Source organism: Syngnathus acus, chromosome 21 (genome assembly GCF_901709675.1).
Source record: "Syngnathus acus chromosome 21, fSynAcu1.2, whole genome shotgun sequence".
Lineage (NCBI taxonomy): Eukaryota > Metazoa > Chordata > Actinopteri > Syngnathiformes > Syngnathidae > Syngnathus > Syngnathus acus.
The window spans coordinates 6,837,599-6,852,489 of NC_051105.1; the positions used below are offsets into that span (position 1 = coordinate 6,837,599).

The 14,891-nt window shown below is 41.4% G+C and overlaps 1 protein-coding gene across 1 annotated transcript in view; it reads right to left on the reverse strand.

Annotated features, from left to right (window-relative positions):
- Positions 1–10,840: 10,840 nt before the first annotated feature.
- The window catches only part of igsf3 (immunoglobulin superfamily, member 3), a 64,787-nt gene continuing 60,736 nt past the window's right edge, over positions 10,841–14,891 (reverse strand). The window contains exon 9 of the mRNA XM_037239233.1: positions 10,841–14,222. Coding sequence (XP_037095128.1) covers positions 13,972–14,222 — 251 coding nt within the window. The 3' untranslated portion in view covers positions 10,841–13,971. The remainder of the gene's footprint in view (positions 14,223–14,891) is intronic.

Consider the following 14,891-nt stretch of genomic DNA (forward strand, 5'->3'; position numbering starts at 1 on the left):
TTTTTATGTGTGGAGTTATTTTTCTGGTGGAATTTCACAGTGGTCAGTGTGTGAAATCCACAGCAAATAAGTCATTTCAACAAAAAGACATCATTTGCATACAAGAGATAGCAAATTGGGCGAAGCAACTGTTCAGTTGTATTTAACTTCACTCATAACACTAAGTAGCATTATTATGAAATATAACTACAATTTCTTTTACAAAAAATTGTCAAGTTTCACGGACAAAGTTGGACCATTCAAAAAGTATTTTCGCCAAAATCATAATTATTGACATATTGCCCCCAGCGCAAAGTTGTCAGTGATGTCATCCTTCTTCTCGAGCCAGTGCAGCATGAATTAAATTAAAATTAGTTGAAGGTCAAACAACGACATACTATATGGACGCCTTGAGCTCATCACTCAACATTTTGCTTCTTTGCAGAAGTTGATTGAAGGTCGCGTGCGATCGATACGTAATCTCGTACCTGACTGGAATTGTGGGCGAAGAAGCTTGACGGCAAGGATTCCCGTGTCTCGCGCAGAAGACGAATCCCTGCTGTCGATGAGAATCACTGGCGACACGCTTCAAACTCGCGCTCAATAATGCAGCAACGCGTCTGTGAGGCAAATCACAGACCGTTCAATTATTGATGCTTAAATCTGCTTTTTTTTTCCCCCACAAACGTCATATGCCACCGGCTGTAAGCTTGCTGCGTCATTACATATTTGTATGTTACATTTGTGAATATTTAAACTAGCATCCCCAAGTGAGCGATTGCGGGGCAAATGTATGTTCTGAAAGCACACGCCTTGTGTCGCTGACAGGAAAAACGGCTGTCAGCGCCTACACAAACGTGTTCCATCTCCTGTTACTGCTTCATTTCTTCCTCTATGCAGCTGGTTGACGTGCATGCAAATGTCAGCAGCCCAAGCAAGTCGCCGGTACATGCGACAAACTTGTATCTTGGAGTTACCGGGGAGGGAGCGAAAGAGAGAAAAACTTCCTGCTCCTCAGCTGCCATGGCAACCATATCCACAGGTACTTTGCGCACACAACCAGCACTCTTATTTTGCCCATAGCTCAATATTGTGCAATAAAGACATCATTCTAACAAAGATGGGAATGAGGTGCAAATACTACAGAAAAACTCCTAGCTTACTAGAAGAAAATTTACAGGAATACAGCTTGAAGTAAAAAAAAAGAAATATCTATATATATAATCAAAAGTAACATTGAGCGGAAAATAAAATGTCAAGTGTCCATAGTTGCTTATAGCCTGTTCTAGGTTTAGTTTAGCTTTGTTTATCTTAGCTTGGATTGGCTTCATTCATTTTATCTTAGTCTGGGATAGCATATTGTTAGACTTTTTCAAGCAATAAGAGATCCTAGATTTTTTCTCTTCAGTCTTTGTGCTCATGTTAATTGACTTGATTGGCTTCCAATGATGAATTCCTGCCTGTGGTTGCTGTCATTTTTCTTTGACTGCAAACGAATGGGAGGCCTCCAACCTGCACGACGGGCCAAGAGCTGCTTGCGAGTACGGCCGTCCGTCCCTCTTGAAGTAGCTTGTGGTGCTTAGCTCCGTCTGACACGCTGCACACACAAAGTCCTGCGGGTGCCACATTTCACCTACAGCCGCCAGCATCTAAGCAAGACAGGAACCAGTTTTTATGTGCGTAGAAAATGTTTAGTAGCAAGATCAAGAGCAATAATCCAGTACCTTCCCCACAATCACTTTGTTGTAGGCGCCACAGAGGCCCTTGGCTGTGTTGTGGACTCCAAGTCAGGATTTTCCATATGTCTCCTTTAAAGGGGAAAATGTGGAATTTCTAAAACGTGGCAATTTTGGTCATGTTGAAAATCCGCCTCAATGTGAATTGAATGAGCTGAATGATGTGATTTTCAAATGGGAACGATGTAAAGGTGAAATGTTGAATGCGCCATTAAGAATGAAAAAAAAAAGGAAGCACCCCTTCACCTTCAAATAATAATACAAATAAAATATTTGTAATATTGTAGGAAGAATGTTACTGCTTTCGACGATACAGCGGTCGACTGGTTGGCACGTTCCTTTCACAGTGCCGAGGTTGCGGATTCCATTATATATAATGAAAGACACTTAGCAGGGAAAGAAAAATATTTACAAAGGGGTAGTTGAAAATACCCAGTAGATTTGAGTGTAGATCTGGATACAGTTGCATAACTGGAAATGTAGGTTTCCTGTTTTTAGTCAACCTGGAAGTTGCCTGCTAACGTCACACCTCACAAATGTTTGTTTCACAGTTTGGGCCTTGGCGAAAGTCTGTGAAAGTCAGCTCCAAAAAGCTTCTCTCCCACAAAGAGCACGCTCACTTTAAGTAGGTGCCTTCTTCCGTCACACGCGGCGCCACTAATGTCAGCCGATGGATGGACGGACAGACGGATGGATTTGGTGTCACGTCTCAGTGCGTGTCACTTAATGGAGTCCCTGAGTAATGAGTTTTACCTTAAAAAGTTTCCCTTCTAGATCCTGCACACACAAAGAGCTGCCACACCAAGTTTGACAAGAGACACGCTAAAAGTTTGCTAATGACTCTCTCTACTTGGCGCGATTATATTATGTATGATATTACTCGAATGACTCAGTCAGAGTGCCTTTACTGGAAAGGAATGTGCCTCAGGCCAGAGACAAGTATTGATTCTTCATGAGTTGTACCACCTCACTCACTTTCATAACTTTATTTTTGTTAAATCCTTATCATTTATATTTTATTGTATACTCCCAAAAAATAGTCACATGGACAAAATTTTTGGTACCACTTTGTTAATCAAATCTGGAGCTGACAAAAGTATGATAAAGGACAATTAGTTAAAAAATAATCAATGCAAATTAATATTGTATTTTAATTTGTGTTAAACAGAATTATTAACTTTAAAATACAACAAAATAACATCAAACAATAAAAAGCAATTATAGTAAAATGACAGTAAACGAATAAACCACATGGTCATTCATTACCAAAAAAAGCCTTACTATACATGGTCATTTTATTTATTTATTTATTTTTACAGAGAAAAGCCTTACTATACAGGTTCATTCAACAAAAAAGCCTTAGTCTTTTTTTTTTTTTTTTTTTTTTTTACAAAAAATATCCTTACTCATCAAAAAAAAAAAAGTTTTATTATTTATTCTTAAATTGAGTTACTTTGTTTCATGAATTTTACTTTCGAAACTCAACATTTAGTTTCAAAGTTTTTTTATTTTTTATCTCGTGCCAAACAATATATGATGCCACTCGTGTTTCATTCGGTCCCTCAGGACGTGATGTTCTCTGAAATAACACTGTGTTGTGCCCTCTTACATCAAGAATATGAATTATAAATCAGTTGCAGCCAAAATCTCTTCTTGCGATCCCCGAAAAACAAACACTCCATTGAACTTATGTGTGCAGTTGACCTACGCTATGAAACCAGACTGAGTATCACCAAATTCACATGAGGACTGTGGCAACTACGACAAGTCATCATATATGCAGTGAACTAATGAAAAGAGGCTGTTTGAAGTAGCGCCACCTCCCAGGAGGCGAGACTTACTGCGTCTTTCCTCTCTTTGCTCGCTCTGCTAGTGATGTGCATTCCAGTTCTTTTAAGTGAACTGAATCTTTAGAATCAGTTCACTCAAAAGATTTGTTCAAACGAATTGAGAACTGGAATGCACATCACTAGTACAAAAGAGTGCAGACGGCTAAGGATTGCCAGGTCGAAATAGCCGACTGGTTAGTGACACGGGTTCTTGCTCAGTAAGAACTTGGTTCGATCCCAAGTGGGAGCACATCCCTACTTGTGCTTTTAGAACTGGAACCTCGCTTTGATTGTGTACGAACCAAGTTCTTACCGAGCAAGAAGCCGTGTCATTAACCAGTCAGCTAGTTCAACCTGGCAACCCTTGACCGTCTGCATTCTTTTGTACTTTTTGTACACCTGCGTGAAAAGTTTTAGCTCCTGCAGAACGTGAAAATGAACAAAATCTTCTCACGTAGGTGTGTTTAACGAGGGAATCTTGGAAAACATGTTGGAATGCGGCCCCGAGGACTAGAGCTTGACACCTGTGACCTTTGACCATGATATTTCCCTAATAAAGTGGCCTGTTATTAGGTACACTTGAAAATGGCGGTGTACCTAATGGAGTGTCCGTGTGATTCCCTCGTTAAGCGCACCTGCGTGAAAAGTTTTAGCTCCTGCAGAACGTGAAAGGAGCTAAAACTTTTCACGCAGGTGTGTTTAACGAGGGTAACTTGGAAAACATGTTGGAACGCGGCCCCGAGGACTAGAGCTTGACACCTGTGACCTTTGACCATGATATTTCCCTAATAAAGTGGCCTGTTATTAGGTACACTTGAAAATGGCGGTGTACCTAATGGAGTGTCCGTGTGATTCCCTCGTTAAGCGCACCTGCGTGAAAAGTTTTAGCTCCTGCAGAACGTGAAAGGAGCTAAAACTTTTCACGCAGGTGTGTTTAACGAGGGTAACTTGGAAAACATGTTGGAACGCGGCCCCGAGGACTAGAGCTTGACACCTGTGACCTTTGACCAGGATATTTCCCTAATAAAGTGGCCTGTTATTAGGTACACTTGAAAATGGCGGTGTACCTAATGGAGTGTCCGTGTGATTCCCTCGTTAAGCGCACCTGCGTGAAAAGTTTTAGCTCCTGCAGAACGTGAAAGGAGCTAAAACTTTTCACGCAGGTGTGTTTAACGAGGGTAACTTGGAAAACATGTTGGAACGCGGCCCCGAGGACTAGAGCTTGACACCTGTGACCTTTGACCAGGATATTTCCCTAATAAAGTGGCCTGTTATTAGGTACACTTGAAAATGGCGGTGTACCTAATGGAGTGTCCGTGTGATTCCCTCGTTAAGCGCACCTGCGTGAAAAGTTTTAGCTCCTGCAGAACGTGAAAGGAGCTAAAACTTTTCACGCAGGTGTGTTTAACGAGGGTAACTTGAAAAACATGTTGGAACGCGGCCCCGAGGACTAGAGCTTGACACCTGTGACCTTTGACCATGATATTTCCCTAATAAAGTGGCCTGTTATTAGGTACACTTGAAAATGGCGGTGTACCTAATGGAGTGTCCGTGTGATTCCCTCGTTAAGCGCACCTGCGTGAAAAGTTTTAGCTCCTGCAGAACGTGAAAGGAGCTAAAACTTTTCACGCAGGTGTGTTTAACGAGGGTAACTTGAAAAACATGTTGGAACGCGGCCCCGAGGACTAGAGCTTGACACCTGTGACCTTTGACCATGATATTTCCCTAATAAAGTGGCCTGTTATTAGGTACACTTGAAAATGGCGGTGTACCTAATGGAGTGTCCGTATGATTCCCTCGTTAAGCGCACCTGCGTGAAAAGTTTTAGCTCCTGCAGAACGTGAAAGGAGCTAAAACTTTTCACGCAGGTGTGTTTAACGAGGTTAACTTGGAAAACATGTTGGAACGCGGCCCCGAGGACTAGAGCTTGACACCTGTGACCTTTGACCATGATATTTCCCTAATAAAGTGGCCTGTTATTAGGTACACTTGAAAATGGCGGTGTACCTAATGGAGTGTCCGTGTGATTCCCTCGTTAAGCGCACCTGCGTGAAAAGTTTTAGCTCCTGCAGAACGTGAAAGGAGCTAAAACTTTTCACGCAGGTGCGCTTAACGAGGGTCACTTGGAAAACATGTTGGAACGCAGCCCTTCGAGGACTGGAGGTCGGCACCCCTGGTTTAAGTGAAAAGTGCCACACCCGCCCTCACCCCCACTTTCTGATTGGCTGTTTGATCTGTGACGTCACTTGGACACTCCATTAGGTACACCGCCATTTTCACGTGTACCTAATAACAGGCCAGTTCATTAGGGAAAAATCATGCCCAAAGCTTAACTGAAAGTGAAAAGTGCCACACCCGCCCTCACCCCCACTTTCTGATTGGCTGTTTGATCTGTGACGTCACTCGGACACTCCATTCGGTACACCATCATTTTCAGGTGTTCCTAATAACAGGCCACTTTATTAGGGAAAAATCATAGTCAAATCTTAACTGAAAGTGAAGCCCTAAACCTAATCCGGTGTTGCAAATTTTCCCATGATAAAATATTTTTTGACCCTACCAGGATTTGAACTCTGGTCGATGGGGTGACAGTCCAGAGCACAAACCACTAGACTATGGTACCCTTGTTAGACACTCACCTTATTCCGACATTGAAGTTTTAATTTTGTATTTGTTGGCGTAGATGGTGTTATTATACCGAATGTGTTTGTGGTTGAATAAAAGGTTGAAAAAAAATCCGTTATGCCGACATTTGTTATTTTGGGGGACACCAACTCATATAACAACGTAAAACACATACATATTGTCATATAAAGCAGTTAACCAAATGTCAGATTTTTATGTTTTAATTGGCGAATATAAAAACAAGGAATAAAACACCAGACAAGTTTTAACATAAATGTTTATTAAAATAGTAATAATAATGAATAATAATAAAAGTAAATTTCAAACCAGCAATCTAATGTGAAATTGCAGTAGATATATTGAATAACAATATTCAGGCGTATATATGCATACACGCTATTTAAAAACTACTACAAGTGTTATAAAATAAAGATTACCCAAAGAGAAGCATAATCTCCCCGTTTTTGCATAACGGCGCATCCCTTCATGCAATAAAGCTAGCCGTTAGCTTGGAGAAAACGTGCATAAAAGAAGTGATGTTTCAGTGAGTGGTTCTTTCTTTCCTTGGCAAATCGTAAATCGACCTTCTGGTTTACATAGTTCACGCCAGGAGGGAGACGCAACACGTTCACTGACTGATCCGTTGATGCACGGGAAGGAAGGCAGTTCACCCATTGACTCGTTCGCGAACGGGAAAGTCAGGATTCGTTCCCTCCGCGATGAAGTGGAAATGCAAATCACTCACTGACTCGTTCACTCACTGACTCGTTCACTCACTGACTCGTTCACTCACTGACTCGTTCACTCACTGACTCGTTCACTCACTGACTCGTTCACTCACTGACTCGTTCACTCACTGACTCGTTCACTCACTGACTCGGTCACTCACTGACTCGGTCACTCACTGACTCGGTCACTCACAGATCCGTTCTGTTGGTGAACGGGAAATGCAATTCACGACTCGTTCGTGAACGGGAAGTTACGTCAGTTATTCTTCGTTTTGTTTTACGGCGAGGTGGCACCAGCTTCAATGCGCATTACCGACACCTACTGGTTGAAGTCATATGAACTGAAAAAAGAACACATCACTATAGGAAGTTATTCGTTCACTCATTCACTGAAAAGATTCGTTCCTTTGAACGAATCGTTCACTCATGAGCCAACACTACGCTCTGCCACTTTTTTTTTTTTTTGCATCTATCCCCCCTTGCATTCATTCCCTTTCACCCTCCTTCATTCAATTCGAGCATTATATTAAATATCTCTCCGCCTGCCTCCTCCTTCCCTCCTTCAGCACAAAAAGAACATTAGGCGCATCTTTGCCTCCGCTTTCTCCGTCATAATTACTTGGCCTCCCATAGGAGATGATGAGCTCGCTGCCGCCGTTGTTGTTGCCGCTCTCGCTTGTGATTGAGTGTGCATGAGCATATTAGCAATCAAAATAGCACATGTTTAAAATTCATAACAAAATACTCCCTTGTTTTTCCCCGCGGCGGTGTGCTGTGTAAACGATGATGTTCATTCCTATGAATCACATAAGCGGCATTCAAACTTTATGAAACTGTAAATTGTTGTATGTATAAATAGTCATGAAACTTCTCAAGCTGGTACTGAACTACACTTGACAACATTTCTTTATAATAAGCCTGACTGTTATGGATTTTTCTTTAAACGCTAATACTGATTACGATATTTGATAGAAAAAATTCTGATAACCGATTAATAGAGCAATTATTTTATTTTTTTAATATACATAACAAATAAAATAACTTGTATTTGTTATCTGGAAGTTTACGTCAATAAAGATATGAATTACATGTAAAAGATTGGACTCCTTTACAATATTTTGACCTTTAATATATTTTACTTTATATCAGAGAGAAAAATTGGCCATAATCGTTTCTTTTGGGCTGATTATTGATTGGATGTCATCATCTGCTTAAAATGGAAAACAAATCACCAGAATTTTGCCAATTTTAAAAGAGCTAATATTGACCAATCAAAATCGGTCAACCAACCGATTAAAAAGCATTATCTTTGTCATTTCTCAAATAATCATGGAGGCATCAACGTTATAATACAAACGCCTGCAGAAACAAAAAGTTAAAGGTTGCTAAACGAGTACAATTAAATGTTACTTCAAATGAAAGTGATAACATTTCCATTGCTAACTAAAACAGCACTCCCGAGGTTCGTAAATATTCATCTTTCTATTGCCTCCAATAATGACAAAAATAGACACTTTAATTAGTTTGCTAACCAAAACAGCATCATCCTTGGATCAATGCCTCATATCGCGATTGGTTGCCAGATGCTTCAATCGGCCATGATGCAAGTGCACCGTAATGGCAAAACCTCAATCAAATGAATGAAAAGTGATTCCTGACGCCCACACGCAACATTCATCTTCAGCTTCTTTTCTCTGCTTATTTATCAAGTGACGAGGGTAAAGACAGAAAAAACAGGCCTCGTCTAAATAAATTACGCACCTCTCTCTGAGGTAATTCTGTCTAATAGCTGGTACAGACTCGAGTGCGTTCTCAAGGCAAAAAGAACAATCAAAGCTTGAAAGTTAATTAGCTCTACAGCTTAATCGTAAGACTTTTGGGAACAGGGGGGGGGGGTGTAGCGGAGACTAACCTTCGCAGGTTAATCCCTCTTTGACACACTAACAAAATTTTGTCATATCAATTATGAATGTGGCGAGGGTATTTCTGTCTGTTGGTAAATGTTGCATGTTTGTGCATGTTTTGAATGCATAATACATGCTGCGGGACCATTGATGTTTTTGTTATTTGAATGTCAGATGCGGCGAGGCTCTGACAATTACGCGCTCAACTGGGGATCAGACTGAAAGTAAACATTTTGGACATTTTCAAACTAAGTTTGAGGTTGCGAATGGACAAATGTGTGGAGGACGTGATGCGGGAGATTTTGTTGATGCAATAAGTGGAGATGCAGACAGTGGCTTGACCTCGGCAGAAGAAGACGCTTTGGTCGTCCTGATAGGAAAATGGCAGACGTTGCTATTATGTTGGATCACGCTATAACTACAAGTTCAAAATAAGGTTTGAATGTTTAAATATATGATATCAAAGTCACCGTACCAGAACAAAGTTGCAATTTATGTGGGGAAAAAAAAGGCTAACTTACAGGATGTTTGTCAAATACCTTGTGACATTTGAAGCTTCCCTTTTTCAAAGGTGTTGTGTTTGCTTTTCTAGCAAATGGATTTGTGAGCAACCTTCGTGCCGTCTCTGAAAAACGAGAGCCTGTATGTGTAAATCGTTACATCTTTTGTTTCCAGACCGATAACGTGCAAACTATTCCCAGCGACGTTCACCATTGTGATTCTATTGATCCCCTTCGGGCGCTGGCGAGCCTGTCGACGCTGATGTTGCGTCAATAGTCAATTTTGCCTCTTTTGAGCGCTTCGTTTGAGAAAGCGAGCCACTGATGCTCCCGTGAACACATAACTTGGACTGAACAGAATTTCTTCATCGCATTGACTCACACTTGCATCACGATGTGACTCATAGCTCTGACAAAGCGCCGTGCTTTCTTACAGGGCGTCAAAGCTTGCAGAACACATCACTTTCTGTAATGTTCGTCCAAAATGGAAATTTTTAGACAACTTCAATGCAAACCAATGCTTGACAGGTACTTATTTGAGAAGAGGCGCAAGGTGATTGAGGCATTTTTATACAATAGTGCAGATGGTGGCTATAGTTATGGTCACTATTACAAACTGAATCACTCTCTTTGAGTCTGCTTAAGACACCAGGGGAGAAAAGTGGGACAAAAAAGACAAAGAAAGTGCTCAAAGGGAAAATGTTTTTTGCTTCCCATCCTAGGGTTGCAAGCTGGCGCCAGCTCACAGTACAACAAGCCTTAAATGTGCCCGCTAGCTCGAAATGTGCAGCTTCCTTTCAATCCAGAGATTTTTGTCAGGAGCTGCGCCAAATCTCCAGCAGAGTCTCAACCCTACACCGGAACAGCCGTGCTCTGATATAGAGAAATATATACGTATGATTGATGTTCCCGCGTGTGCTACTTTCCCTTCCTGCCACTGAGATGTATGAACAGGTGGCGCACGTTTGCTCTGGGCTTCAGTTCTTCAGTATGAGCTATTCTGGAAAAAAAATAAAAACATATATATACATATATATATTGTTCGTGTGTCCTGAACAATTAAGAGATTATTTACCTTGCAAACATTTTCTTTCTCCCTGTGTGCAACTCAAACTCAACTCTGGTGTCATTTCAGGGTCCAAAGGTCATCATCCACAAAGATATGACAAAGGTGTGAATGCAACACACTAAGCCTGCAGAGCTTTTAATTACTCAGATCTTTAACAGTTAATTTAATAACATTTTAATATTTCACATTATTTATTGGCCATTTAAATAACCTTACTTCAGGAAAAAGTCAATGTTATTTTATCATGGTTTCATTTTCAATCCCTCTATACTTGTACTGTACTGAATCTATTACTGTTTATATTCTAATTTTACAGATTTCATTTTTATTAAAATAAAAATAAATTTCAAATTATTTCCATAAATATTTGGATTTTAAATACAATTTTAAACTCCTCATTTATACACAGCATACCACTTGTGAGGGGGAAAAAAAATAGATTTTTGTTTTGTACTTGCAAGAAATCAATCGTCTCTGTAAGTATTTTTATTGCAATAAACCGACAATAGCAAAGTGCCTCTTTAAAGGTCACAATGGCAACTATTGGACAGATGAACAGAAAAAAGAAATAAATAAAAAAACGAACAATAGTGATATAAAAATACATCACCGAGCATCACGGGCTGAACTGAAAACATCACCACAAACTATTTTGGATAGCTAAATGTGGAGCCGGCAAACAGTCGACACATGCAGCCCTCACAAAGGCAGCTACGACACCGTCTCAAAGGGACCCCAAGGGATGGTACTCATTATTATCGTCATTGTTATTAATAGGATTATTACTACAAAAACACCAGTCAGAACGCGCGTCTTTACAGCTCCAGCAACAGTGGGGGTCCTTCCCTTCCCGGCCACGGGGACAACATGGGGGAATGTGAAATGCAGGTGGTTGGGGAGCAGGAGTACACGGCAAAAAAAAAAAGTCATTGAAATTTAATAAGGCGATGTTACAAAGCACCTTGCAAATCTCCACACGGCAGCTTACATGCACACCAACAAGGAAAAGCAGTGTGTGTTCCAGTCTTGTATGATAATATACATACTGGATGTGTGCGCGTAAAAAAAAAAGTACTTTGGTTTCATGAAAATGGAGGCCATTGTGGAACAGTAACATTGTTCTAATGGGATTGGATGTGAAGCTGCCGATGTGGGAGGCTTGGATGAACGCAGCATTATGTCCACGTCAATGATATTGGTCCTGCGCTAAAAATCAGCAAATGTAAAAAGAATAAGATGTCCCAATTTAGTAGGATTTGGTACGAACATGATGCAGCTTAAAATATATATATGTATATATAGTATACCTAAGTACTAAGTAGTATGTGTAAGCAAGATCCAGCTGCCACCGCACTGCCAAGCTGTACCAACACAGTATATACAGTCAAATTGTTTTACAATACTGAACTATACTTACAATTTCTGCGTCTACAAAGCAAAGCGCGGAGAGTCTCTGTTGCTGAAATGCAGTCAGTGAATACAGTGCGATCGTTCATTGCCATAACCACTCTCTTCTTTCCCTCTTTGTCGTATTCCGTTCCTTCCTTGACAACCGCACCGTGATTTAGTGGTTCGATAAGAAATACAGTTGCTTGGTCTGGTTTGAGTCAGCGACTGGCGTGGGGCCGCATCGACTTGTTGCCGAGAGTTGTCCGGTGTCATTGCTAGGATTCCACAGAGCCAACTTGTCGTACCATTTCCTACTAAATTCTTGTGACACAACACTGTACAGGATTGTGAGCCGTTATCTCCAAATGGTAGATTTCTTCATACAAATCACATTTGGATGTACATACCTTTAGTTGGACAGCGTCAATATACAGGGGATCCTCAGTTTATGACAGTTCTACCAAAAAAACAAACAAAACAAAAAACCTAAGCTATAATGCAGTGTTAGGTTTCAATTATAATCAATGTTTGTATGAAAAATACTTCTAGGCCATAAATATAAAACACATTTTGCCTGGCCCGTCATATAAAGAGGACCCCCTGTATTAAGAAATATTACATGGTGTGGTGGTGGTGGGGAGGGGGGGGTAGTGGAAAGGGGGTGCTTGTTAAATGACAGGGCTCAAGAAGTCCACTGGGAATTTGGGGCGGCGCTCTGTCACACAAACACGACGCTCAGGAGAGTTCCAAGTTTACAAAACATCTAAAATGTCTCCTGCGGTTTTGTCATGCAATATACATGTTGACACGACTGAGACGACAAAGTTGGAGGAAAGGCGGGGGGGGTTCTATTTCTACCCCCCCTCCTTTTCGTTTTAGGTCCAGTCTGGCAGTGAAAAGGTTCGAGTCTCAGTTTGTTTCCGTCTCTTCTAGGGACGGCGATTTTTTTTCCCCCTTCTGCCTCATGCCCGTTGAGCCACCTTAGAGGGGAAAAAAATACAGGCAAAAAAAAATCATTCTGAGGCGAAGCATCACAAAAAAAACTTGGAAGTGAGCAAGAAGCGTTTTTTTTGTTATTCTTTTCTGAATGTACACTTAAAGCCACAAGTCATTTTTGTCCTCGCTGCATTGTGTTGTAACACTGACTCACTCTCAATTCATTTGGTGCGAAATGGAGCAGCTTTGAGCACATGGTCGCCATCAAACAAGCCTACTGGCATCAGTTGCCAGGCAACTGAAGCAGCCGAGATTCTCAAAGCAAAAAAAAAAACAGCTATGCAAACAAGGTATAAAACAATAAATAGAAAACTCTTTAAAACAAACACATTTCTCACCACCCACGTATTTGTGTGTTACAATATCTACACACTACTTCCATTCAGACAGATGCGAGCTTTTTTTTCTTTCTTTTCTATCAATGTAAAAAGTCCGTTTTCACATCTCTTTTGAAGACAAAAGTATGGAACGAATTGAAAGGAAATGTGCTAGATCTTCATTTCAGTCTCTCAATCCCACCGAGTAATTTTCAATTGAAAGGAGCCTATAAACATCCACAGCAGGAGGTAAGCGGACGCGTTTACTAGCCGCCTTAGGACCAATCAGCTTTTTACACCACAAGAGTGGGAATAAGGTCTTGGCAAACGATGCAGAAGATCCTCAGCAGGACGTAGAGTAGGAGATGCTTGTTTGCTCGCAGTGTGCGTGTGGCAGTGTGGAAGTAGAAAAGTGGTGCGCCGGGACTTGCTTGTGGGCCAAATTCTTAGCAGGGCCAGGTGGACCTTTCCTTTGTCTCTCCGCGAGGCTGCCAAGTCACCAGCTATGGAGTCAGTGGGCTCGGAGCATCGCCATGGCAACCAACTTAGTAGGCCAGGCTGCTCTTGGATCGGGACCGTCGAGAGATTTTTTTTTCTTTTCGGGTTGGGGAGTCATCCAATCAATGCTTAGAGTTCCCTCTCTTAGGTGTGCTGATTTTTTTGTTCTCCTTTATGAAAATGAGACCACTATTTAGGATAGCTGAATCAAACGCAGCACTGACACACACGAAAAATGACAACGCCGCTCACTCACACACTCAAACACACACGGAGGGGAAAAAAAAAAAAGAGGCAGCCGATCTACTGATGGATCAAGACAGCAGTGAACGACAGGGAATCCCGGAAGCGACGTCCTGATCTGCTCCCCTCGTGTGACGGCCGACGCGGCGGCTGGAGCGCTAATCCACGGAGCCGGGGTGCAGGCTGAGCGCGGGCGGGTCCAGGCAGGTGGGCGAGTAACTGAGGTGCGGTTCCTTGATCCACAGGAGGGGGGCGCCGTTCTTGCCCTCCTGGCTCTTGCTGTTGTTGCGGCTCTTGAAGCGCACCAGGAGCAGGGCGATGAGGAGGATGCCGAAGATGGGGAACGGGTAGAAGAAGACAAAGTAGAAAAGCGCGTCGTTGGCGCACACCACCGACTTGACGGTGGACTCTGTGGACAGAAACACATGGCGACATGAGGTCATTTCATTGGTGTGTGTAGACATTTTATATCATCTGGAATTGGGTCAGAATAAAGACCGGAACTGGTCACATGTAGCTTTCAGGTAGAGCTGTCTAAATGAATTGACAATCGGTCATTAAATTAATCGGCAACTATTTGAATATATCTATATATAATAGTGTTATTTTCTTGTTTGCCAAATAATCGAGAGGAAAGGAGGAAAAGGGTTTTGTAATACACTTTCATGCAAAATAAAATTGTATCCGATTATTCGATTAATTGATGGAATAATCAATTAAATCATCAATTGTAAAAATATTCTAGAGCGACAGCCCCGCTTTGCCCTTGACCTGTACCATGGAAGTTTAGTAAAACAACCATTGCTTCAATAATGAGCAAATTTTCAGAGTCTCTCGTATAACAGAAAAGGTCAGAACCACATCAAAAGATGTCCAGTTCTATGCCTCTCTATTGACACCATCTGGAAAAGTAGTCCGTCCTTCCATACAACAAAAATGCGCATCATTTTATTTAAATCCTTTACATTACGGCAACTGGACAAATATCAACTATTATCTAAAATACTGTTTGAGTCGGTGCCATCTGTGATGGAGGAGGAGCACACTAAACGTCTCTCGGGTCTCATGGTTGGAGATT